The following is a 25,410-nucleotide window of genomic DNA, read 5'->3' on the forward strand; positions in this document are numbered from 1 at the left end:
GCCATTCCTCAGCCACTTGTCCAGCTGATCAAGATCCTGTTGTAATTTTGTGAGGACCATCTTCACCCTCTATAATGCCACTCATTTTAATGTTAAACGTACTAATCGTGCCTTCTACATTTTCATGTAAATCATTGATATAAACCACAAACAGCAAAGGGCTCAGCACTGAACCCTGAGGCACACCATTAGTCACAATTAGCCTCCAATCTGAAAAACATCCTTCCACCATCACCCTCTGCTTCCTTCCATGAAGCCAATTCTTGCCCTCATCAACCTTCTTGGTTACTTCTTCAAAAAAGCAATAAAATTCATGAGACATGATCTCCCACGTATAAAACCATGTGGACTAACTTCAGGTCGAGGGGAGTTCCCCCCCGCCACGGGTACCATGTAATCCCATGCTACCTGCTCCATGGTCGGATAATCGGTGACTAAACCGTCTTCCCCACCTGGTTAGCCAAGTGAGGAGGAGGCTGTGGACCCCCAGCAGGCAAAAACAAGACCTGCCAAAGGGCGGATGAGCACCTAATGAGCGAACAGCCAACCACACTTCAGTAGAAGTTGTGATCACTGTCGTACATAACATTGTAAGGCACCGTGCCCGTTGATGTTTTCAATGATGATGGTGACTATCCTAAATCAGCTTCTGTCAATCCAAATGCTAATGCGATATCTAATCCTTCAAAATCCTGTCCCGTAACTTACTTACCACAGATGTTAGGCTAATAAGTCTTTAATTCCCGGATTTTCCATGCAGCCCTTGTTAAATGGAGCATGACATTAGCCACCCTCCGGTCATCTGGCACCTTACCTATGTCTAACGATGATTTATATATCTTAACCAGCACTCCCATTATTTCTTCTCTTACTTCTCAGTGCCCTCAGATATATCTGATCAACTCAAGATTTATCTATCTTCATATGCCTTATGTACAGCAACTCCTTGACCATCTTTTTAGTTTATTTTAGTTTAGTTTAGAGATACAGCGCAGAAACAGGCCCTTCAACCCACCGAGTCCGCGCCGACCAGCGATCCCCGCACAATCACACTACCCTATACACACTAGGGGATAATTTGCACTTATTCCAAGTATACAAACCCAAGCCAATTTACCTACAAACCTGTACGTCTTGGGAATGTGGAGGAAATTGAAGATCTTGGCGAACGTACAAATTCCATACAGACAGCAGTCATAGTCGGGATCAAACCCACGTCTCTGGCGCTGCAAGCACCGTAAGGCAGCAACTCTACCGCTGCCCCACCGTGTTGCCCTATTAGTCTTCATATTGCAAGAACGCCAAATGGTGTCTTCATGTCTTTCTCCACAGTAAAAAAAGAGGAGAAAGACTCGCTGAGGATCATGCTCATCTCCGATGGCTCCAGTAGATCCAAATTGAATGAACTGGTCACTGTTTAAACTCGTTTTCGTAGCTGATAACTTAGCTATGGATCCCCTACTGTGGACCACAGCCACACAGTCACTTTTGGTGGACAAATGTTACTTCATTTCTAACTTCCATCAGGCAAAACATTTATGTGCAAATTAAAATATTAGGTTTTGCCGACTCATCCACAAACAAAACTATTGCATGAGGCACAATCCAAATTTGCCATGCAATGAAAAGTTATTTAATGAACCGATATATTTATGAATTGTCTCACCATGTTTCTGACTGCTTGGCCCAAACCAATAGATTTCAGCTACTTCCAATGCTATAGTAATTTTCCAGTTCATGTGCAACATATAACATATAACAATTACAGCACGGAAACAGGCCATCTCGGCCCTACAAGTCCGTGCCGAACAACTTTTTTCCCTTAGTCCCACCTGCCTGCACTCATACCATAACCCTCCATTCCCTTCTCATCCATATGCCTATCCAATATCCAACATCTTTAAACAATTTACGTATCGTGTTGCACCTTGAGAGATTTGTCAATGTATCTCCATCAGATTATTGCTTGCACGTCACACCATTTGTGGGTTTCCCACAATATCACTTTCTGCTTCAGCTTCCTAGAAATGATTTGCTCCTTTAACTAAGTGGTTCTTGACCTCAGTCACACGTACCTATGCTTCCAGCCAGTCATGCAGCCATGTTATTCCCCTATTACTTAATGCTAATACATTGAGTGTGTATGATGGTTGTGTGCGATGGTCCAGTGATAAGTCAACAAAACCGTCCGGCATCTTTGTTGCTGCTGCCCTATGCACTTTCATCAGTGTACATGATGGTCTTTAACAAACATGATTCCACACAAGCAATCAAAAGTAACCACAAAATCAGACTTAATACAAGAAATTCACTTAAAACTTGCCAAGTGGGAGTCATTAATATCATTAAGCAATCCCAAAGAAAACCTATCGTCCTTGACACCTATTTTTAATTTTTTACATATGCATTATGATTGTTAACCTATTTGTTTATCGGACAGTATTGAGTTGTAAACCCATTGGATAAAGAGGGTGAATGGGTGTTGCACAATTTTGCAATGCAAACCCATTCACAGCAATGCAACAGATTGCAAAAATAATTGGACAGGGAGAGCTAAAAGCACATTGTACCATATCAGACTACGACCCTATTAGACAAAGTGAGGTGAATTTATGTTGTATTGGTAACCTTTCAAACAAAGGAAACGATATGTTTTTCTTGTCATGTATCTTACGGATGAGCAGGACGGTCTCTCTGTAACAATACATGGTTACAGAGCATCTTGACAATCTTGCGATCCCAATGCTAAGAGTTTTACAGTTTGTCTGCATTTTGACATATCATTTTCACAGAGTCTGGAATATTCAATTTGCTCAGCATCTTAAAATCTCAACATTGTCACCAATAGATTCATCATCTAGTTCATTATTTTTCATTCAATCTGACTGCTGGTGACAGTTTAAGAAAGACTGAAGAAGGGACACTAATCATGTTTATAATCATTTTAACAACAAGGATGAAATACAAACTCACCACTTTTTGCTTCTGCTTTGCTGCAAGGGAAAAGGAACATTTTTAAGAACAAATGGCATAGTGCTGGATATCATTGTACGTACATTCCATTTCAAATCACACGTATTCAATAAGAAATATCTGATTAAAACATCTCCATAATTAAAAACTACTTATAATATCAATTGATAATCAAATTGTGAAAATAATGTCCAGATTGTTCCCAGATCTTATAATTAATAAAGATATATTCTATATCTTCTCAGCAAATACAAAGATGGAAACATAACACAGATGCAATAATACATTAACAAAATGGGAGAAGCAGTAAAACGTTAACCTTTCATGTCAAAGACCATTCATCAGAAATCTTAATCTGGTGAAAGGTCGTTGACCGAAAACATTAAAGGGGCTGTCCCACTTGGGCAACCTAATTGGCGAGTTTAGAAGAGTTTAGGAGAGATTGAAAAAAAATGTCATGTTGAAGACCACCTTCGACTATTGGGAAGACCTTCTTCAACCTCCTTCGACTATGTTGAAGACTAGCTTTGACTAGCTACGACTAACTTCGAGAAAATTGGACATCGAATAGTGGAGAGTGAAGACGACCTCCTTCGACCTCCCTTCGACTACGATGAAGACTATCTACGACTATCTTTGACTGCCTTCGACTACCCTCGATTACCCATGACTAACATGCCGACCTACTACGACATACTACAACTAAACCTACGAGTAAAAAAAGTATCGATTTTTTCCATGGCCACCTTTTTTTACTGGCGGGCATTTTGCAACATGTTGAAAAATACGCCACGACCTAGCTGAGGCCTCGAGTACACGGGGACTACACTCGAGCATGAAGGAGAGTTACAAAGACCTCCCATGACCTCGTGTCGACCATGCTGTGAGTATGTCGAGGGCAAATTCGCTAGAACTCGCGGATTAGGTCGCCCAAGTGGGACAGCCCCTTAACTGTTTCTCTTTCCAGATATATATGCTGAGCGCCTTTTTTTCATGTATTTCCACTTTAAATTTTAGATTGCTACCATTGGAATGTTCATGAATTTTACAGCATTTGACATAGACAGTGAAATTTACAGCGTTTGACAGATAGGCTCAGCAATTTTAGCCGCAATTGTATTTGAACACATTCAGTCCACTAGGTATCCATAATTCTGTAAAATGAGTGGAGAATTTGAGTTCAGAAAGTTCAGAGTTCTGATAAACTATTTGAGCTGCACTCTTATGGTTCATCACACTTTCTGAACTCTTGAACGAGTTACTTACTTTGTTGTGCAATGCAAAGTGATCAGGTATAATACGGACTAAGTTAAAATCAGTTGAGCAATTGCATGTCGAATACTCCAGGTTCAACTAAATAGCAAGAACAAATTCACCTGCTGAAGGGGAGGGGGAACGCCACGTACCAGACACCATATCACCGAGGCTGGAAGAAGAGTTTCCACTGGACTTCCTAATAACAAAATATTAAATAATTATTAAGGGAAGATTGGGTAACATTAAATACAATTAGACACATAATAATGAAGAGTACAACACAGGAACAAGTCCTTGACTATGCCAAGATAAAATAATCCCATCTGCCTACTACTATGTCAAGTATTGATTTTTTCAATTTTTCCACGGCTGTACATATCAAAATAACAGGAAAAATAATAGGATTAACATCACGAAAGCTGCAACACTATAGAGCAATCGAGCACAGGAACAGGATTAAAAATTAAACTAATCTCTTCTAAACGTGATCCATATCTCTCCTTTCCCTACAAATGCATATGCCTATCTAAAATCCTCTTAAATGCCGCTATTGGATCTGACTCTACCACCATCCCCGGCACTGTGTTTCTGGTACACACCACCCTCTGTGTAAAAAAACCTTGCCGCCCTCCACTTCCCCTTTAAACTTGATCACTTCCCCTTTAAACTTGACCCATTCAACTTAGCTCTCTGCTATTTAACATTTCTATCCTGGAAAATGTTAAAGGTTCTGATAATCCATCCTATTTATGTTCCTCATAATTTTATACACACTGTCAACTCCCCTCAACCTCCAGCATTACAAAGATAACAATCACCGGCACAGTGGGGCAGCGCCAGAGACCAGGGCTCGATTCTATCTATAGGTGCAGTCTGTACAGAGTTTGTACGTTCTCTCTGTGACCACATGGGTTTTCTCCAGTTGCTCTGGTTTCCTCCTACATTACAAAGTTGTGCAGGTTTGGACGTTGTGGCTTCTGTAAATTGACCATAATGCGAGACTGGGATAATATAGAACTAGTGTGCGGGTGGTCGTTAGTCAGTGTGGCCTCGGTGTGCCAATGGGCCTGTTTCCACATGGTATCTCTAAACTAAACCTATCTAATTAGAACTAATGACTTCTAATCCGAACATTACATTATTGGGTCTCATCAGAATAAGAGCAGCTTCAAAGTTCTTTAACATTTTCCACTGAAGTGAATGGAATCAAATGTGTAAGTTAGCAGAACCATTGGCTGATAAATGAGTTTAGCTCTGACAACCTAAGATAAATTTCAACTCCAAAGAGACGCATTAGATGTCGGTTTGATGATGTTAAATATATCTTTCTCCCATTTGCTTCTGTCATTCATGTTGTGAAGACATTGCGATAGAAATTGATAATTTGTCAATTTATATGGACTGTTTATACCACCTACAAATTGGGCTCAACTTCTCAAATTTCTATTAAAGCCAATGTAGAGATGTTGAAAGTGCAAAACTCACATAGCGACCACTTTTTCTGCATGTTTACTGGAAGTGAACAAGACAAATTTCTACTCCATTATTTGTGAAGTTATTGTAGATTTGAGTAGATTTTCACCAGATGAAAAGCACAATTTAAACCACAGAAGATAGACACAAAATGCTGGAGTAACTCAGGGGGACTGGCAGCATCTCTGGATAGAGGAATGAGTGACATTTCGGGTTGGGACCCTTCCTCAGATTATCAGGGCAGAGGGTGATACAGGGATAAGCAAGTGTATGGTGTGAAAATGAGACATCAAAGTGGATGCAGTTCAAGGAAAATGTGCAGTATATCATTCTTAGCTAGGAGAAGTTGACAACGAAGCATACAGAGATAAAATGTAACCAGGGGGACAGTCAGACTGTTCGGAAAACTAGTTAGGGGGAAGGATGGAGAGAGAGGGAAAGCAAGGGTTACGAAGTTAGAGAAGTTAATATTTATACTGCTGGGGTGTAATGTGCCCAAGCAAAATATGAAGTGCAGTTCTTCCAATTTGCACTCTGAAAGTGGAGGAGGCCCAGGACAGAAAGGTCAGTATAGGAATGAGAAGGGGAGTTAGAGTGTTTAGCAGGTGGAAGATCAGATGGGTTTAGGGAGACTGAGCAGAGGTGTTCAGCAAAATGATCGCCGATCCTGCCGGTCACGCCAATATATAGGAGTCTACACCTGGAACAGCAGATACAGTAGATGCACCAAAACTTGTTCAGAAGCCTGATAACAGCAGGAAGAAGTTGTTCCTGAGTCTGGTGGTGCACACCTTCAAGCTTCTGTATCTACTATCTAACGGGGAGAAGAAGGAATGAGTGGGGTGGGAAAGGTCTTTGATTACGTTGACTGCTACGGACATGGCATTAGGTAGCAATCTTAAATATAACATGGAAATAAAGTGATGGAAATCACGTCAAGTTTCTCCTTGTTTTTTTTTTAGGCTTTATATAACAGAAACAATGACACTGCAGTTAAGCCTGGACTTCTCGCTGTGGCTAACCAACTGAGGAAGAACCATGGGAAAACAAACTGATTGCAATGCAGTAATTCACTGAAACTGCCTGGAGCTGCAAGAACATCATCCTGACCGTGTTGATCGGATGCAGTTCATCGGGAAGAAGCTCAATCAGCAGAAATAACCATGAAGTTATTAAGTTATTGTAAAAAACCTGCCTTTTATGGGAAATAATCCTAGCTTTACTTGTCTGGGCAACTCGTACAGCAATTGATTGACTCTCATTTGTACTCTAATCTGTTGCGCTAGCTATTTGCTGCACCATCCAATGAGCCAGCCGTTCAAGAAGCCACCATCTCTGGAATTGTTGTATAGGCAATACATGTCTCTCTTAGCATTAATGCACACTTCTGAAGATCAGTTCAGGTTCTGTACTCCAAACCTGTACTCCAAAGATTTACAGGTTTGTAGGTTAATTGGCTTGGTATAATTGTAAATTGTCCCTAAATTGTGTGTAGGGATAGTGTAAGTGTGCGGGGATCACTGGTCGACTTGGACCTGGTGGGCCAAAGGGCCTGTTTCCACGCTGTATCTATAAACAAAACTAAACTATCAGCATAAAAAGAACTAAAAGAACTAATTTGCCTAAAAGTTTGAAATTAATGGAACCGGATTTCAAAAGTAGAGTTGAAACCGTAACTGCTATTATATGGCATAAATGATCGAGATTTTGGAAAATAAAAAACAAAAGAGTTACAATTCATGCTGTAAACATGTGATATGAACTGCAGATGCTGGTTTACAAAAAAAATACAAATTGCTTTAGTAACTCAGCAGAACATGAATAAGCAACATTTTAGCTTGGGACCTTTCTTCAGATATAATAAAATGTCTACGTCAAACCCATTTTTGAAATTTGGTTCCATGTAGTTTGATATGCATATCATTAAGCTTAATGCAGTTAACTGAAAGCAAATATTAACCGCACTTGTTTTTGCCGTTAGGAAGAGAACACAATTTCTTAGAGAGAAGAAACAAGGTGCTGCAGATGCTGATTTACAAAAAAAAAGACTTAAAGTGCCAGAGTAACTCAACGAGTCAGGCAGTATCTCTGGAGGATATGCATAGGTGACATTTCCAGTCTTCGAGCCTTCTTCAGGCTTACAATTTTTCCTGTAAGTTTTAATGATGTTATTGTTACTTAGATTTTAGGAATCAGGTAAAACTCCCCAATAATAATATATTTTAAGAGGATTGGTTTCAAATCAACACATCAGAGTCTATTTCCTTCATTTCTTTTATGCAATTCTTCATCTGAGCAATTCAGCTTCCTTGATTGCATGCAATGCTTGGAGAAAAAAGGGTCTCATTTGGTATCAGGTCTGCTCCTGTTTGAGGCAGTCACACTTCTGACTCATTGAATCCACTAACGCTGGTTAGCAGAAGAGAAGAGGAGCAATTTGACCCTTTTCTGGAAGCCTGTGTGAATATAATGGCTCTCACAGGTACTTCTTCCCCTAAACACATCTCGATTTTGTAGGTTTAAGGAGATGGTTGACACCGTGCTTAAAAATAAACGCCACCCACATTGCAGAAATTAATTCACCTCAGTGGTTGTAATTCAGTTACATTGCCTTGCATGAAAATACTATTAATTTATACATCTTCAAAGTCAGGCACAATATATGAATTGGACTCTCAGAAATAGCTGGATATTAGATTCCATAACACAGGTGACAACAGGCTGACAATATTCCTTTCTACTTGGAGAAATAAAATATATATATTTTGATCCAATATATCTTCAGTACTTCTGTCCCATCTGCATACCTTTTTTACACTTCTGTGCTTGTGACTCTTATGGGCCTGTCCCACTTAGGTGATTTTTCAGCGGTCTGCCGGCGACTGTCAAGTCGCCTGAAAAACCGGCAACTGGAACGGCGACTGTCAGAGTGGAACACACACGCACACAAACACATCGCTTCCTTCACCAGCCCGTTATGCAGGCGGGGGACAGGGCAAGTGGAGGGAGCGCTGTCTAAAAAATTCACACAGTGCAAAGCCAGGGTGAAACAGACACACACCGCGATGAACAGGAAGGTTGGCGCTCCAAAAAGACGGCTAAAGCACAGTGCACAGTGGAGCCAACTTTTAAGAGGCCAGAGGTACACGGCTGTGAAACACGGTGGACATTTAACATTACCGGTCGGTTATCCTTGGTTCTGAAAACTACAGCTTACCTTTTTTCCCCCCATTAAGCCAATGAAATTCACCGGTCAGCACCGGCTACAATCTACGAGAACCTCTGAGAACTTTCGACCTCCTGGCAACCCACTAGGACCTCCTGGCGACCCACGTACGGTACGTGAATTCTCGCTACTCTCCATGGCGGCTTCATTCGAGTCGCCGCTAATTTTTGAACATGTTGACCAATTTACGGCGAACATAATGAGGCCGCAACTAGTTCCCAGAATGCGGGAACTCCTCACGACCGTGAAGGTGACTCCCCGACAACCACCCGCGAGCATGTGGCGACCATGTGGTGACTGCATAGTCTCCTGCAGTTGCCTAAAAAGTCATCTCAATGGGACAGGCCCATTAGCAAATTATTAGAACTGCAATGGCATTCCGACGTGATATTGCTTCCATGTCAATGGAATGGTAAATTGATTGAGACTGTGTTCTACTCCTCTCCCGAAGCAGCAGCACCAACATTGACAAGGCTTTTGGATATGACTGAGCTGTGAGACAACCCCACAAAAATATATTGGAGGAAATCATTTATCACGAATGTCAAAATAGAGATGGAAGTCTTCAGCAAGAGCACAAATGACACTTTAACGCGTACATAAACATAGATATTTTCATAAGGTCATAAGTGATAGGAGTAGAATAAGGCCATTTGGCCCATCACATCTACTCCGCCATTCAATCATGGCTGATCCATCTCTCCCTCCCAACCCCATTCTCCTGCCTTCTCCAAATAACCTCTGACACCTGTACTAATCAAGAATCTATATATCACTGTCTTAAAAATATCCACTGACTTGGCCTCTACAGCCTTCTGTGGCAAATAATTCAGCACCCACTGACTAAAGAAATGTATCCTACAAAGGATACAGATACAAATGATACAAAGGACATTTATCATCACATACACTAATTGGTGTAGTGAAATTTGACTTGCCACGCAGCACACAAATAAAGATAATACTCAACATTAAAGAATTTAACAATAAACATTAAAAAATCCCCCCACAATGTTTTCCACTGTGAGGGAAGGCACAAAGTCCAGTCCCATCCCCTTGTCCACCCATAGTCGGGCCTATTGAGGCCTCCGCAGTCGCCGCTACGGGGGTTCAGTTGAAAAAGGTTGTCTTTAATAAAGCCATTGCGTGCTAGTGATATGGTTCAAATTTGATTTATTCAGCTTGCCTCAGATATTGGAGATTTATTTCAAAGGTAGCACATTCTTTATTGATTGGAGTGCATCATCTCTCAGCTCTTTGTGGGAGCTAGCTGCAAGGGAGTTCAGAGGCTTTATGAAGGGGGAGAACAAAGAAGGGCCTGACATGGGGAATCGCCGTGAGGGGAGGTGGGAGGAAGGAGGGGGAGACCAAGGGTGGACCTGGTGCAGGGTACTTTGTAACTTTGTCTGTACCCTTTATGTGGTGATGATTGGATACCCAAGGCATGTAAGCAAAGAATTTCACTGTGACTTGTCACATGTGAGAATAGAGCATTCAATTCAATTCAATTCCATCCAAGAGTTTAAGATTTAGGACTGCATGAGGGTTGAGAGAGGCACAAAAAGAACAGGAGATTGGACCAATTGCATTCTCAACCTATTTTCTTGTATCAGTTTTATCAGCTCTCATTGTGAAATGCCACATATTTGGACTGATAATATTGTCACCACTATGATGATGACAATAATACTGATATTACCTAATAACCCATTAGGAGGCCATTTGGCCCTTTGATTTTGTGCCAGTTCCTAGTAGAGTCATCCTGTCAGTCACAAATAGAACTATAGAATCAAATTTTGTGTTCCCACAGTGACAACCTCTCAAAAGTACTTAATTGGAGTAAAGTACTTTATGAAACCCTACATTCATGAAAGGTGTCGTGTAAATGCAAGTTTTTTATTACTATATTATTACTATTATTACTATCAATAGTGATTTCACATGTTTGATGTTGTTTAAAGGCCAACTTATTGTGTGTGTAATTCTAGCAATGCTTGGGCTGTTGTAAACAAGACTACTTTGGGACTAGCATATCCCAATCAAGCTTGGAAATCTCATAAAAAAGTTTGGTATCAATAACTGGGCTCTCCGAAAAGGGGAAGAGTCAACAAGTGATGATACCATGCTGACATTTAGTAAACACCGTGTGCCCGACTCTCCATGTTATGAATATGTTTAGTTTAAAGATACAGTATTGAAACGGGTCCTTCGGCCCATCGAGTCCATGTTAACCACCAATCATCCGTTCATTCTAGTTCTATGTTATCCCACTTTCTCATTCCCTATACACTAGGGGCAATTTAAAGAGGCCAATCGGCCTACAACCCTGCATGACTCAGGGATGTGAGCAAAAACCAGAGCACCCGGAGGAAACCTACATGGTCATAGGGAGAACGTGCAAACTCCACATGGACAGAACCCGAGGGCAGGATTGAACCCGGGTCTCTGGCTCTGTGAGGCAGCAGCCCGACCAGCAGTGCTAATGTGCGGCGCCAATAAATCAGTTTCAGAAACTGTTCAATAATTTGAGCAAATATGGAAAGTCAGCACCACTATATGAGTCAAATGAGTCAAAGGACAGAATGTGTAGGAAGGAACTGCAGATGCTGGTTTAAACCAAAGATAGACGCACAAAGCTGGAGTAACTCAACGGGACAGGCAACATCTCGGAAGAGAAGGAATGGGTGACGTTTTGGGTCGAGACCCTTCTTCTGACTGTAACTTGGCTGCTGCGATAACTTGATATCTTCAACTGCCCTAAGGAAGCAAACAATTTTCTAGACATGGGGAGGGAAGGAGGCATGCAAAAGAAATGTTTGCACTCCTCTTCATCCACATCCTGTGAATGAATTGTTCCAATCCATGCATGATTTGACACAGCAGAGTAAAAGTGGCAGAGATTGCTTTTCATTCAAAACTGCTTCCTCTGACTCAGCCAGGCAGATAAAGCAATAACAGTGCCTTATTTTTGTCATTTATTAAATGTTGATATTTTTGCATCACTTTGTCTGAGTACTTATGAACATATCAAGTATTTTGGCAGTAAAAGGCAAGCTGCTCCTGTAAATCCTGGCTAAAATAGAGCCAAAATAAAGCAGAGGATTCATGTAGTCACAAGGCCTTTTAGCCATTTCTGTATTTCTGTATAAGAAGACACAGGCTGCTAGGTGGTGCTGGATCAATACCTCAGATAAGGAAGGTCTGAGTATCTTTGTAATTGTTAGTATGTAAGATGATCTTGCAGAGGAACTCCAAGCTATTGTAAAAGCATGAGTTTGATTGGATTGCTGCAAAGGAATTGTAAATAATGTAAATAATGTTGCAAGACAGTTACCCTGCTGTTTGTTGATTGGCCAAAGTGTTAAGCCTTGGCAGAAATGTTTTGTGTTCCAGGGTAAATGTTGCATTATTCAGTTGACTAGCTTCCTTCCAGAAGCTTCTGTAAGAAACATTGTTTAAGATTCTCTGTAATTGGGTTTGGAAACTGTCAATAATGTATTGATGTAGTTGATATGTATGATTGGATTATTTGGGGAACCACCCCTCTGTATTTCGGCCCCTATAAAAGGTAGCCCCATTTTAGATCGGTGTCGATCTTCTGGAAGGGCATGTGGGACTGCGTGATCTTTTGGGCAGTGTTTGCTTGCACGAGGCTGAAGGGCTTGGCCAGGCAGAGACATGGATCGAACCCGCAGTGGTTTAGGTATCGTATAGGGGAATTTGTGTTCATTCTAAAAATAAAGATTAGTTGGTCCAGTGCTTGAGTCACTGTTTTTACTGAACTGGACTAGGGGGGTAAGCTTTAGGAGTGTATTTACACTCTGTCAAGCCTGTTTCATAACTGACTCAAGAGTCAAAAGTATTACATTGTCAAAATGTTGAAACAAGGAACTGCAGATGGACACAAAATGTTGGCGTAACTCAGTGGGACAGGCAGCATCTTTGGATAGAAGGAATGGTCTCGACCAGAAACGTCACCCATTCGTTCTATCCAGAGATGCTGCCTGTTCTGAGAGTTGCTGAGTTACTCCAGCATTTTGCGTCTATCTTCGGTATAAACCAACATCTGCAATTCCTTCCTACACATGAAACTGCAGATGCTGGTTTACACAATAGGACACAGTGCTGGATAACTGAGCATATCCAAGGGCATAAAGGGGCCCAACGTGAAACATTACCTATCCTTATTCTCCAGAGATGCCCCCTGACCCGCTGAGTTACGCCAACACTCTGCGTGCTTTTGTGTTTTATTGTCATATGTCCCGAAACAGAACAATGAAATTCTTTCTTGCAGCAGCAGCATAACAGGTTTGTCAATACAATACTCTATAGATAATGTAATAAACAAACAAAGAAGTTCAATAAACATAGAAAAGCAATATAGTGCAAAAGTAAAGCGAAGCCTAGAGTCCCTAGTGCAACCCAAACAGTTCTGTCTGAAGAAGGGTTCCAAGCCAAAACATCATTCATCAATTTTCTCCAGAGATGTTGCCTGACCCACGGAATTGCTCCAGTGTTTTGTGTCTATATTTGGTATAAACTACAATCTGCAGTTCCTTTTTTATTGCCGTAGTCATAGGGTCTTAGAGTGCTACAGTGTTGAAACAGGCCCTTTGACCCAACTCGCCCATGTCGGCCAACATGTCCCAGCTAAACTAGTCCCACCTGCTCACGTTTGGTCCACATCTCTCCAAACATGTCCTATCCATGTACCTGTCTAACCGTTTCTTAAAAGTGGGGATAGTCCCTGCCTCAACTACCTCAAGTCAAGTCAACTTTAATTGTCACATACACATACACGATGTACATTGATATGAAAGTGGCAATGCCTGCAGGATTGTGCAAAATAACAGAACAGAACAGAACCAGTATTTACATTTTTTTAAAAAGACACAACAGTAATTACACCCCGGTGAGATCAGAGATTACAGTCCTGATGGCCTGTGGGAAGAAATTCCGTCTCATCCTCTCTGTTTTCGCAGCGTGACAGTGGAGGCGCTTGCCTGACCGCAGCAGCTGGAATAGTCCATTGCTGGGGTGGTAGGGGTCCTTCATGATCTTGTTGGCTCTGGATCTGCATCTCCTGGTGTATAGGTCCTGCGGGGGGTGGGGGGGGGGGGGGGGGGGGGGGGGGGGGGGGAGTGTAGTTCCCATGATGCGTTCAGCCGAACGCACCACTCTCTGCAGAGCCTTCCAAAAACGTGCTGTTCCTATCGAGATGTTTCCGGTCAGGATATTTTCTACTACACCAGAGTAGAAGGATTGAAGGATCCCCAGAGAGACTCTGAATTTCCTAAGCTGCCTGAGGTGGTAAAGGCGCTGCCTTGCCTTTCTCACCAGTGCGGCAGTGTGTGTTGTTCATGTCAGATCCTCTGTGATTTGGACTCCCAGGTATTTAAAGCTGCTCACCCTATCCACAGTAGTCCCATTTATACCCAGTGGCGTGTACGTCCTTGGTTGTTTTGCCCTTCTAAAGTCCACAATCAGCACCTTAGTTTTAGTGACATTCAAGAGGAGGCTGTTGTTCTGACACCAGAGTGCCAGATCAGTCACCTCTTCCAGGTAGGCCTTCTCATTGTTATCAGAGATCAGGTCCATTACCACAGTGTCATCAGCAAACTTGATGGTGGAGTTGGAGCTGAACCTGGCCACACAGTCATGTGTGTACAGGGAGTACAGCAGGGGGCTGAGGACACAACCCTGGGGGGATCCTGTGTTCAGGGTGAGTGGGTTAGAGGTATGTCTTCCCATATTGACCACCTGGGGCCTGGCGGTGAGAAAGTCCAGGACCCAGGCACACAGGAGAGGGTTCAGTTCCAATTCCAGCAGCTTCTCAGCAAGTCTGGTGGGGACTACGGTGTTGATAGCTGAACTGAAATCAATGAACAGCATCCTCACATAGCCCCACCTTCAGGCTGTCAAGGTGACAGAAATTTGTGTGCAAAACCTGTCAGACTGCATCATCCGTGGATCTGTTCGGACGGAATGCAAACTGCAGCGAATCCATGGTGCGAGGGAGGAAGGCGCAGATGTAGTTCTTGATCAGCCTCTCGAAGCATTTCTTGACCACCGAGGTGAGGGCCACCGGTCGGTATTCGTTCAAGCAGGCTGGAGCGGCATTCTTAGGCACTGGTAAAATAGTGGATCTCTTGAAGCAAGCAGGGACCACAGACTATGCCAGGGAAGACAAGGCAAGGCAAGGCAACTTTATTTATATAGCACATTTCATACACGAGGCAGACTCAAAGTGCTTCATATAAAAACATGTCATACAATAAAATGAAATAATAAAATGAAATAAAATAGAACTAAAAGAAAAGAAAAGCAAAATTAAAAATGCATTATAAAAAGTGCAAAAGTTAAAAGTGCAATGTAGTTAAGATTTAGCTGAAGGCTAAAGTAAACATAAAAGTTTTCAGTCTTGTTTTAAAAGTGGTCAAAGTTGAGGCAAGTCTTAAATCTTCAGGAAGTTTATTCCAGCTATTTGTTGCGTAGTAACTAAATCCTGCTTTCCCATGTTTTGTATTTGGAGAGGCTGAATATTGTGGTGAACACTGGAGCTAACTGTTTAGCTGATCCACTGATTTGCAGCTTGTTCCTCTGGCAGCTTGTTCCATGCACCCACCACCCTTTGTGCAAACAATTTCCCCTCAGATTCCTATAAAATCGTTTCCCCTTCACATTAAACCTTTGTCCTCTGGTCCTCGATTCTCCTACTCTGGGCGAGACTCTATGCATCTACCCGATCTATTCTTCTCATGATTTTATACATATCAATAGGATCACCCCTCATCCTCCTGCATTCTGGAGATTATGTGAACAAGCCTCCAGAGTGAGTCTTGAACTCACTGCACTCTATGTCAGAGGTAAGAGGCCTGCCTCGAAAAGTGAAGCCCACCTCTAGAAAAAGGTAAAAGAGGAAAGAAAATTGAACAACCATGAGTCCGTCTTAAGGTTGACCTTAGTTTTGTCATGGGATAAAGTTAGGATACATCATTTGGAATAGAATAGAGGAAGGTTAGTGTGTGCATCATTTCATTAAATTTCTGAGGAGACACGAGGAAGCAAACATGAACATCTAATCAGTACTGAAAATGGAAAGTGTTCTATTTCCCAGCTAATGACATCCTTTGGGACTTTCGCAACCAAAATAAAAAATTCATTTCAATGCAATGTTGGAATTTGACAATTGCATAAAACACCTACAGTAGCCACTAGCAGTAACACAAAAGAGCCAACACAACTGTCTATGATAATTGCTGAATACAAAACCATTGGTTCGCAGAATCATAGCACATTTACTTCACAGGCTATTTGGCCCTATCCATACTGTGTATTTTTTTGGAAGAATAATTTACTGGCAGTAACCTCGCCTCAAAGTTTAAATAAGTATTGTTGAATAGGGCTCAATCACTAGTCCGATTTATAATTTCAAATGGGCTGGTATTGTTTTCTTTGGAACATTGGAGGTTGAGGGGAGCTTTAATTGACTTTTATGAAATTGAGGGGCTGAGACAGAGTAAATAGGACAGATCTATTTCCCTAGCTGAGAGTTCAAAAAGCCAGAAATGCTGATTTAAATTAATTATAATGTGACTGAGGAGGTACAAGGAAGCAAAAACCAAACAGGAGAGAGATGGGTTCTGAATATCCTTGCCTGATGGAGGGAGAACCACTCATTATATTTAAAAGTAACTGGGTTTGTATTTGATGAGCAGCAATCTACAAGATTCTGGATCATGAGCTAGAAAGTAGCATTAGTTTTGGTAGTTCCTTTATGGACCTGATGAGCCAAATCGCCTCTTTCTATAGATGGACAGTCTGGAGAAGGGTCCCAACCCAAAATATCGGCAGGCTGAAGGGTCCTGACAAGAAATGTCGCCTGTCCATTCCGATCTCACTGAGTTCCTCCAGCACATTGTGTTTTGCTCAAGATTCCAGCATCAGCAGTTTCTCTTGTCTGTTTTTTTTCTAAGTTATAAAATCATTGCATGTGACATTACAGCACTGAATTATACACTTATTTAAATACAAATTAAAGATGAGATTAAAAAGAATTAGAGGTTAAACACAGTAGAGCCACTGCATAAAGTAATGTTTAAATGATAATGTCAAAGCCATTGTTAATATTGTGGAGGGTAAATATATCTAGCTGAGGAATTGCAGGATCTGTGCTCAGTTTGTCCTCAAATTCCTCAAATTGGTTACTTTTTACATCAGTTTGCTTCATACCTCCCAGAATACTAACAATTCGAAACATCCAGCCTAAGGCCAAAGAACCTGCTGGTTTGTGAATTTCAATTGTCTGACATATAGCACTAACACCACACAAATACCATTTGGCCTTCCAACTCCTGACACCACTTCCATCTCAGTTAATAACAAACTGCTTTTGGAATGGCAGGAGGCTCTATCCCCAATGGGCTTGGATGAAAACTTCATCGCTTCCTTCACCAGCCCATTATGCAGGTAGGTGACAGGGCAAGCAGGGGGAGCGCTGTCTAAAAAATCCACATGGTGCAAAGCCAAGGTGAAACAGACACACACCGTGATGAACAGGAAGGTTGGCGCTAAAAAAAGATGGCTAAAGCACAGTGTACGGTGAGTCCTTTAAAAGAGGGGGAGAGGAGGGAGAAGGGGGGGAGAAGGAGTGACGACAACTTTGCAGAAGCCAGAGATACATGGCTGTGATACATGGCTGAGATAAACAGCCAAAAATATGTAGCCTCCCTTTGATCTGGAATTTTGTTGGTTCACATGATCAATGGTCTTTTATCATTAATGCTTTATTATTATTAATGTTTAGTGTTTTCTGAGTCATTCGTAACTGTCACTGTATGTCATGTTGTTACTTGTGGGCAGAGCACCAAGGCAAATTCCTTGTATGTGAATACTTGGCCAATAAACTTACTTACTTACTTACTTACTGACTTACTGACTTACTGACTTACTTACTTACTATTAACATTACCGGTTTGTTATCCTTGGTTCTGAAAACTACCTTTTTTCCCCAATGAGCCAAAGAAATTCAACACTCAGCACCGGTTACAAACTACGAGGACCTCCGAGAACCTTCGACCTCCTGGCAACCCACTAGGACCTCCTGGCGACTCAACTCCGGCACGAGAATTCTTGCTACTCTCCATGGCGGCTTCATTCTAGTCGCTGCTAATTTTTCAACATGTTGAAAAATTCACGGCGACCATAATGAGGCCGCGACTTGTTTCCAGAATGCGGGAACTTCTCACGACCACGAAGGCGACTCCCGGCAAACACCCGCGAACATGTGGCAACCATGTGGCGACTGCGTAGTCTCGTGCAGTTGCCTAGAAAGTCGCCTAAGTGGGACAGGCCCATTAGATAGCTGTAATGCTTTGCAAATACTTTCTTAAAGTTGCCTCTATTCATTGTTCAGATTTCATTATTCTGTTCCTGGTGCATATGGCAATTGAACAATCTTAGAACATTGAACAGTACAGCTTGATCTTTATTCATTGTAAGGTCCTAAACCTCTATTGAGTATTAATCATCATCATTCAACATGGAAATTGCAAACACTATAGGGTATAACTTTAAGGAGAAAGGGCTGAAGTTTAAAGGAGGTGCGCGGGGCAGAATTTTTCACAGAGAGGCTCGAGGGTGTCTGGAACACATGTCCAGGGGTGATGGTGGAGCCAGATATGATAGTGGCGTTTAGGAGCTTTTTCGATGAGCACATGGATACGCACGGAATGGAGAGATATGGATCATGTGCAGTCAGATGAGATTAGTTTAGCTTGGCATCATGTTCGGCACACACATTGTAGGCCAATGGGCCTGTTCCTGTGCTGTACATTTATATGTGTAGGACGGAACTGCAGATGCCGGTTTAAACCGAAGATAGACACAAAAAGCTGGAATAACTCGGCAGGACAAGCAGCTCCTCTGGAGAGAAGGAGTGGGTGACTTTTCAGATCGAGATGGGTCTTTGGGTCTGAACAAGCGATCTTGACCCGAAATGTCACCCATTCCTTCTCTCCAGAGATGCTGCCTGTCCCACTGAGTTACTCCAGCTTTTTGTGTCTATCTTGTGTACATTTATATGTTCCATGTAAAACACCACCAGTATTCGCACTGGCCATTCATGGTTATCAATTATGTGTGCGTACACTAAATCTTCTACGACAGGCTTGGTTTTAGCAAGAGCAGCAGACCACCTTTACATAGACACATAGAAACACAGAAACATAGAAAATAGGTGCAGGAGTAGGCCAATCGGCCCTTCAAGCCTGCACCGCCATTCAATATGATCATGGCTGATCATCCAACTCAGTATCCTGTACCTGCCTTCTCTCCATACCCCCTGATCAGGGGGTTTAGAATTGTTTCTGAAATCGGAACGACGAGTATAATTCCCAAAGCAAACTTGGGATCCTTACCCACTGTAAAAACGTCCCTGTCGTGATTTCTGCTCCCGTTGCAATCGGATGTTCTCCAGTTTGAGGGGGCTTGGAATGAATCCAATTTCACAGCCCTCTTTCACCAGTCGCCCTATCCACCAGTCATTGTTGTACTTCTGTTAAAGAAAATTAAAATCTTTGAGACTTTAGCTTTAAAATGTTTAATAACTACTTCTTCCATTACATTTATTACTCTTTGATTCTGCTCTTTATGAAGACCAAAGGTTTTCCCATTTGACAAAGAAAAGAAAAATGAAAGCAATATATACCCAGTCGGCTCATAATTAAAACATGCTCAGTTTTAAATTTGTGAATTTAGTTTCTGATGCTGAAATGATTCATTTGATAGTGCTCCTTAATTTTAAAATCTGACTCAGGATGAGCTAATGGTGAGTTGATTTACAATATTTGTAAGCGGAATAAATTAAGGCTAAATCGGTGTTTAAGAAGGAACTGCAGATGCTGGAGAATCGAAGGTTACACAAAAAAGCTGGAGAAACTCAGCGGGTGCAGCAGCATCTATAGATGCTGCTGCACCCGCTGAGTTTCTCCAGTTTTTTTGTGTAACCTTCGATTCTCCAGCATCTGCAGTTCCTTCTTAAAGGCTAAATCGGTATTGGACAACAAGAGGATTAGAGCAAATGAGGATAAAAAATAAATTAGTATTCTTAAATAAACTACCAGGATAGTGAATGGGTCTGTAAGCAGATAAATCCCATGGAGCTGCATCTCAGAATTTTGTAAGAAGTGGGATTTGAAATAATGGATGCTTTTTAATATCTTCCAAAATTCTATAGATTCAGAATAGTTTCTACAGATTGAATGATGCCAAATGTAACCAATTGTTTAATAAAAGTGGGTGGGGGGGGGGGGGGGGGGAGCAGGGAGGACAGTACCAATATATAAGCCTGACAAAAGTAGTTGGGGGAATTGCTGGATACTAGTCTGAAGACGGGTCCCAACTCAAAACATTGTCTGTCCATTCCCTCCCCAGATGCTGCCGGACCCGTTGAGTTTCTCCAGTATGTTGTGTTTTTCTTAGGATTCCAGCATCTGCAATTTCTTGGGTCTCCAATTTAAAAGAGTAAGTGAATGAATGGGGTGATGATGTATTTATGATAAGGACATTTGGTTTAACCTATTGGAGTTACATAGAAACATAGAAAATAGGTGCAGGAAGAGGCTATTCGGCCCTTCGAACCAACACCGCCATTCATTGTGATCATTGCTGATCGTCCCCAATCAATAACCCGTGCCTGCCTTCTCCCCATATCCCTTGTTTCCACTAGGCCCTAGAGCTCTATCTAACTCTCTTAAATCCATCCAGTGATTTGGTCCCCACTGCTCCAATAAGGTTCAGAAGAGCAAATGACAAGGATCTAATGGGCAGACTGCATTTGGATTTTAACAAACTTCAAATGTGGTCCAATACACAAGTTTGGCACATATGTAATTGGAGATAATCTACTGGTGTGTATCGAGAGCCAGTTAACTGATCAAAAATCAAGACTAGGATTAAACAAGTTATTTTCAGGTTGGTATTGAGTTACCAGTGTGATACTGCAGGAATTAATACTTAGGGCACAAACTATTCACAATCAGTAATCTGGCTGAGGAGACGAAATGCAACATTTCCAAATTTGCTACGAACTTGAAAGTAAATGAGCATATGCGTATTAATGAGTGTCAGAGGTTATAGGGAGCAACGGATATCAAAAGATTAAAAAACAGCCAATGGGCAATGAAATAGAAATTAAAATTCCAATTAGTTAAAGTTATAGCCTCACCACATGCACTACCTAGCTTGAAAAGCTTTGTCCCCATTAAGTAAATGCTTGACTAAGTTTTCCATATCAAACTGTTGGGAAGACATGGAGGTGCCAAAGTGGAAAATGAACATAAATAATAAGGTTGTTTCATCTCTGGTATCACATTGCCAGAGGATATTCTCTCAGCGAGATGTGAAGTATCTTTAAATCAACCTTGTTATGAACATAAATTGTATGTATATAATTAAAGACATAAAGTGCTGGAGTGGGTCAGACTCATCTCCGGAGAAACCTGTCCATGTTCTTCAGAGATACTGCCTGGCCCACTGAGTTATTCCAGCATTTGGTGTCTTATTTTTTAAACCAGCGCGTGCAGTTTCTTTTGTCTAAATTGTACTTGTGTCTACATCGGTGAGACCAACTCTCCCCCCAATTGGTCCCTTGAACAAGTGTTGTCATTCAATTAGATGACAACTGATTCAACTTTTCCCTGTACTCACGTTTTTTCCCACCATCTCTCCACCGACCATCACCCTTCACCCCCCACCCATTTAGTAATTCAGAATAAAGGAGACTAAGGAAGCCTTGGGCAAATTGTTACTGTTTTTATTTTTATTTTTTAAATTTACGGAGAGAACAATCTGCGAATGCGCGGTTTAATTTTTTTGAAAAAAGCCAACTGACTGCCTATCCTGAGTAATTACTCACGGCACGTGCCTGGTGGCAGGTGAGGACAAGGGCGACTCTGCCCTTGTTACGAGTAGGGGGATGGGGAGTGAGTTACGGGGTATAGCAGAGACCCTAGTGAGAGCCTCATCTATTATAGAAGAGGGGAATCCCATTCCTTGAAGAATGTGGACATCTCCGATGCCCTTGTGTGGAGAACCTCATCCCGGGTGCACTAGGCGGAGGATGGTATTAGTAGACAGGGATTGGTTGGTTCTGCGGCTGAGGAAGATACGGAGGGCTTTAAGACCCTCCTGGTGGGGGGTGAAGGTGTAGAAAGACTGGGCATCCATGGTGAAGATGAGGGAATAGAGGTAGTGGCCTGGTGCTCGTCTGTGGGGTCATGGTCCAAGGATAAGTAGGAGGAGGTGTCTGAGAGTTGGCGCGTGGCCTGCGCCTTGTAGAGATCAGCGGGCCAGACTACCATGGCACCTCCCTTGTCGGCAGGTTTAATCACCCAGTCTGAGTTGTTGCAGAGTGAGTGGAGGACTGTACGTTCAGGGGGGGAGAGGTTAGAGTGAGAAAGGGGAGTGGAGAAGTTGAGGCGGTTGATGTCCCGCCGGCAGTTTAAAATAAAATGGCCTAAATCTGGTAGATGGCCATGTGGGGGAGTCCAAGAGGAGGGGATCCGTTGGAGACGGGAGAAGGGGTCATCACCGGGGGGCGAGGGCTCCTTCCCATGGAAGAACGCTTTGATGCGGAGGCGATGGAAGAACAGCTCCACATCGTGGCGGGCACGGAACTCACTGAGGTGGGGACAGAGGGGAACAAAGGTGAGGCCTCTGCTGAGGACAGACCGTTCGGTATCAGAGAGGGGAAGGTCAGATTGTGAACACATGGCAAGGATGGGGGTTGGGGCCGGAGGAAGGCAGGTGAGTGAACTGAGGTAGATGATTAGTTTAGAGGTACAGCATGAAAACAAGCCCTTCAGCCCATTGAGTCAATGCTGGCTATCGATCACCCGTTCCCACGTGTTCAATGTTACCCCACTTCTGCACGCACTCCCGAAACATTAGGGGGGTAATTTGACAGAGTCTAATTCACCTGCGAACCTGAACATATTTGGGATATGGGAGGAAACCGGAGCATCCGGATGAAACCCGCGCAGTCACAGGGAGAATGTGCAAACTCCACACAGACAGCACCCAGGCTCAGAATCAAATCCGAGTCTGTGGCACTGTGGGGCAGCAGATCTAGAGATACAGATTGATTAAAACAGGTGTCAGAGGTTATGGGGAGAAGGCAGGAGAATGGGGTTAGGAGAGAGAGAAAGATCAGCCATGATTGACTGGCGGAGTAGACCTGATGGGCCGAATGGCCTAATTCTACTCCTATCCCTTATGACCTCTCCCAACTGTGCCACTGTCACAAGTGGCCCATTTTATGGTAAACAGAAATAAATGGATATGATTTGTTAACCATTCCAGGAACAATGCAAGGTGGCAGTGATGGTAAACTCAATATCTAGGGGTATTTGATATTTTGAAAGCAAAGACAAAAAATAAAAGCAGATATGTTAACTTTGTTAATAAATAATGAGCTCGCTGCAGTGGCAAGGAAAGAAATTGGCTCAGAAGCTCAAGGTGTATAATTTAGTTCCAGTGGATTGAAGAAATAGTAAGGTAAGAAATGTATGAATCAAAACATAACAGGGGCTTGTAAGAAAAGTACAGCAATGATTTTGGGAGATTTTAATTGTAATGTTTTTATAAATCATACAGACCAGTGTGGCCTTGAGGGTCAGTTCATAAGAGTGTAATAAAAGCATAATAAGAATAATTTTGTTCAAGGTAAAAATGGAGCCTAACACTGAAATGATTATACTTGGAGTAACGGGAGACGGGAATAAATAGAACACATTTCAAAATTCATTTTTTAATTATGGCATAAAACTTATACTTAAATTTTGGAAAAATACACCCGTACCACCCAAATGTGGATTATAAACGTTGGACATAGCACATCTTGAAGAAATGTGATTCCTCCTAACAGATAAACCAGACCAATTCTTAATGAGTTGGTCTCCATTTATCGACTTCTTGGAAGCATTTAGTGTAACAAAAATCGTGAAAAAACAATTGTTTCAGGGCTGGGTGAAAGATGGTCAAGAATATAAATACCTATCTCCTACTTTCTACTCCTTTCTCTTTCTCTCTCCTTTTTTCTTTCTTTTTTTTCCTCACTTTCTCTCTCTCTTCCTTTTTCTTTTTCACACACCATACATCACGTTTTTCTATTTTCAATGATCTACTTTCTCTTTCTCTCTTTTATTATTTAAAAAAAATGAAGCTGTACATAAAATGTAACATGCCAATATATATTTGGCACCTTAAGGTGCCACATTACTGTACTTACTCCTAAATTTAAAAAAAAAATAAAAAAAAAAATAGTTATGAAGAGCGATATGTTGAGAAACCAACCAGGGAGCAGGCTTTATGCTCTGGAATTGTGCAATGAGACAGAACTACTGATCTCATTGAAAAGGGTCCCCTGCGAAAAGGGTCCCCTGTGAAAAAACACAATAGAAATTTGAAATTCAGTTTGAGGATGTATAACCAAGGTGGAAACATGTGTAAAAAACTTAACGAAAGGCAGCTGCACTTGCACGAGGACAGACCTGGTTACCGTGGACTGAGAAAATAGATTAACAAATTGGGCAGCAAATCAGTAGTGGCAGACATTTGAGGAGATATTTCATAAATCTCAGCAAAGGTATATTCTAGCGAGAAAGAAAGGCTGTGCAGAAAGGATGCACCATCCATGGTTAAGTATGAAATTGAAAGAAAATACAAACAAGATTGCAAAGGTTAGTTGTAGGCCAGAGGAACTGGAAAAGTGAGACGAAAATAAAAAGAAGGATAAGATGGAGTATGAAGGTAAATTAACAGAAAGACAGCAAGACCTTCAACAAATATATAAAACTAGAGTAGTGAAAACAAACATAAGCCTTTAGAAGACAAGACTGTGGGCATTATATTGGGAAATAGAAAAGGGGCAGAATTTTAAATAATTATTTTGCATCATTCTTCAGGGTAAAAGATACTAAAAACAATCCAATGTAAATAGATAACCTATGGGTTGTTGTGAGGGATGAACTTAAAATAATCTCTGTCACTAGAAAAAAAGTGTTAGGAAAACTAATGGCTAAAGGCTGACAAATTCCTCCGATCTCATTGCCGACATTCTACGGTTTTAAAAGAGGTGCTGCAAAAATAGCAAATGCATTTATGCTATTCTCGGGGATTGACCAATTTACAGACAACACGGAGTCAGGTAAATGGGTCATTTTCCAATTGATAATCAGTAACCAGTGGAGTGCCATGGGGATCAATGCTGGGCCCGCAACAATTTACAATCTAGATTAAAGGCTTGGAAGAAGGGACCATGTGTACTGAAACCAAATACGCAGAAGATATAAAGATGACAGGAGTAGCGAGGAGAACTCAAAAAGCCTGCAAGAAGAAAGTGACAGATTAAGTGAGCGGGAAAGATTGTAGATGATGTATAATGTAGGAAATTGTGACGTTATCCAATTTGAACAAAAGAA

The 25,410-nt window shown here is 41.8% G+C and overlaps 1 protein-coding gene across 3 annotated transcripts in view; it reads right to left on the bottom strand.

Moving 5' to 3' along the window:
* The window catches only part of cacnb4a (calcium channel, voltage-dependent, beta 4a subunit), a 306,901-nt gene that overhangs the window by 62,015 nt on the left and 219,476 nt on the right, over window positions 1–25,410 (bottom strand). For 2 of the 3 annotated variants that reach the window (XM_055638724.1, XM_055638725.1), the window contains 3 exons: window positions 19,348–19,484; window positions 4,350–4,426; window positions 2,974–2,993 (listed from right to left, as the gene is read on the bottom strand). In XM_055638724.1, coding sequence (XP_055494699.1) covers window positions 2,974–2,993; window positions 4,350–4,426; window positions 19,348–19,484 — 234 coding nt within the window. The remainder of the gene's footprint in view (window positions 1–2,973; window positions 2,994–4,349; window positions 4,427–19,347; window positions 19,485–25,410) is intronic. The other variant, XM_055638722.1, reaches the window with a different exon arrangement.

This window comes from Leucoraja erinacea, chromosome 7 (genome assembly GCF_028641065.1).
Source record: "Leucoraja erinacea ecotype New England chromosome 7, Leri_hhj_1, whole genome shotgun sequence".
Lineage (NCBI taxonomy): Eukaryota > Metazoa > Chordata > Chondrichthyes > Rajiformes > Rajidae > Leucoraja > Leucoraja erinaceus.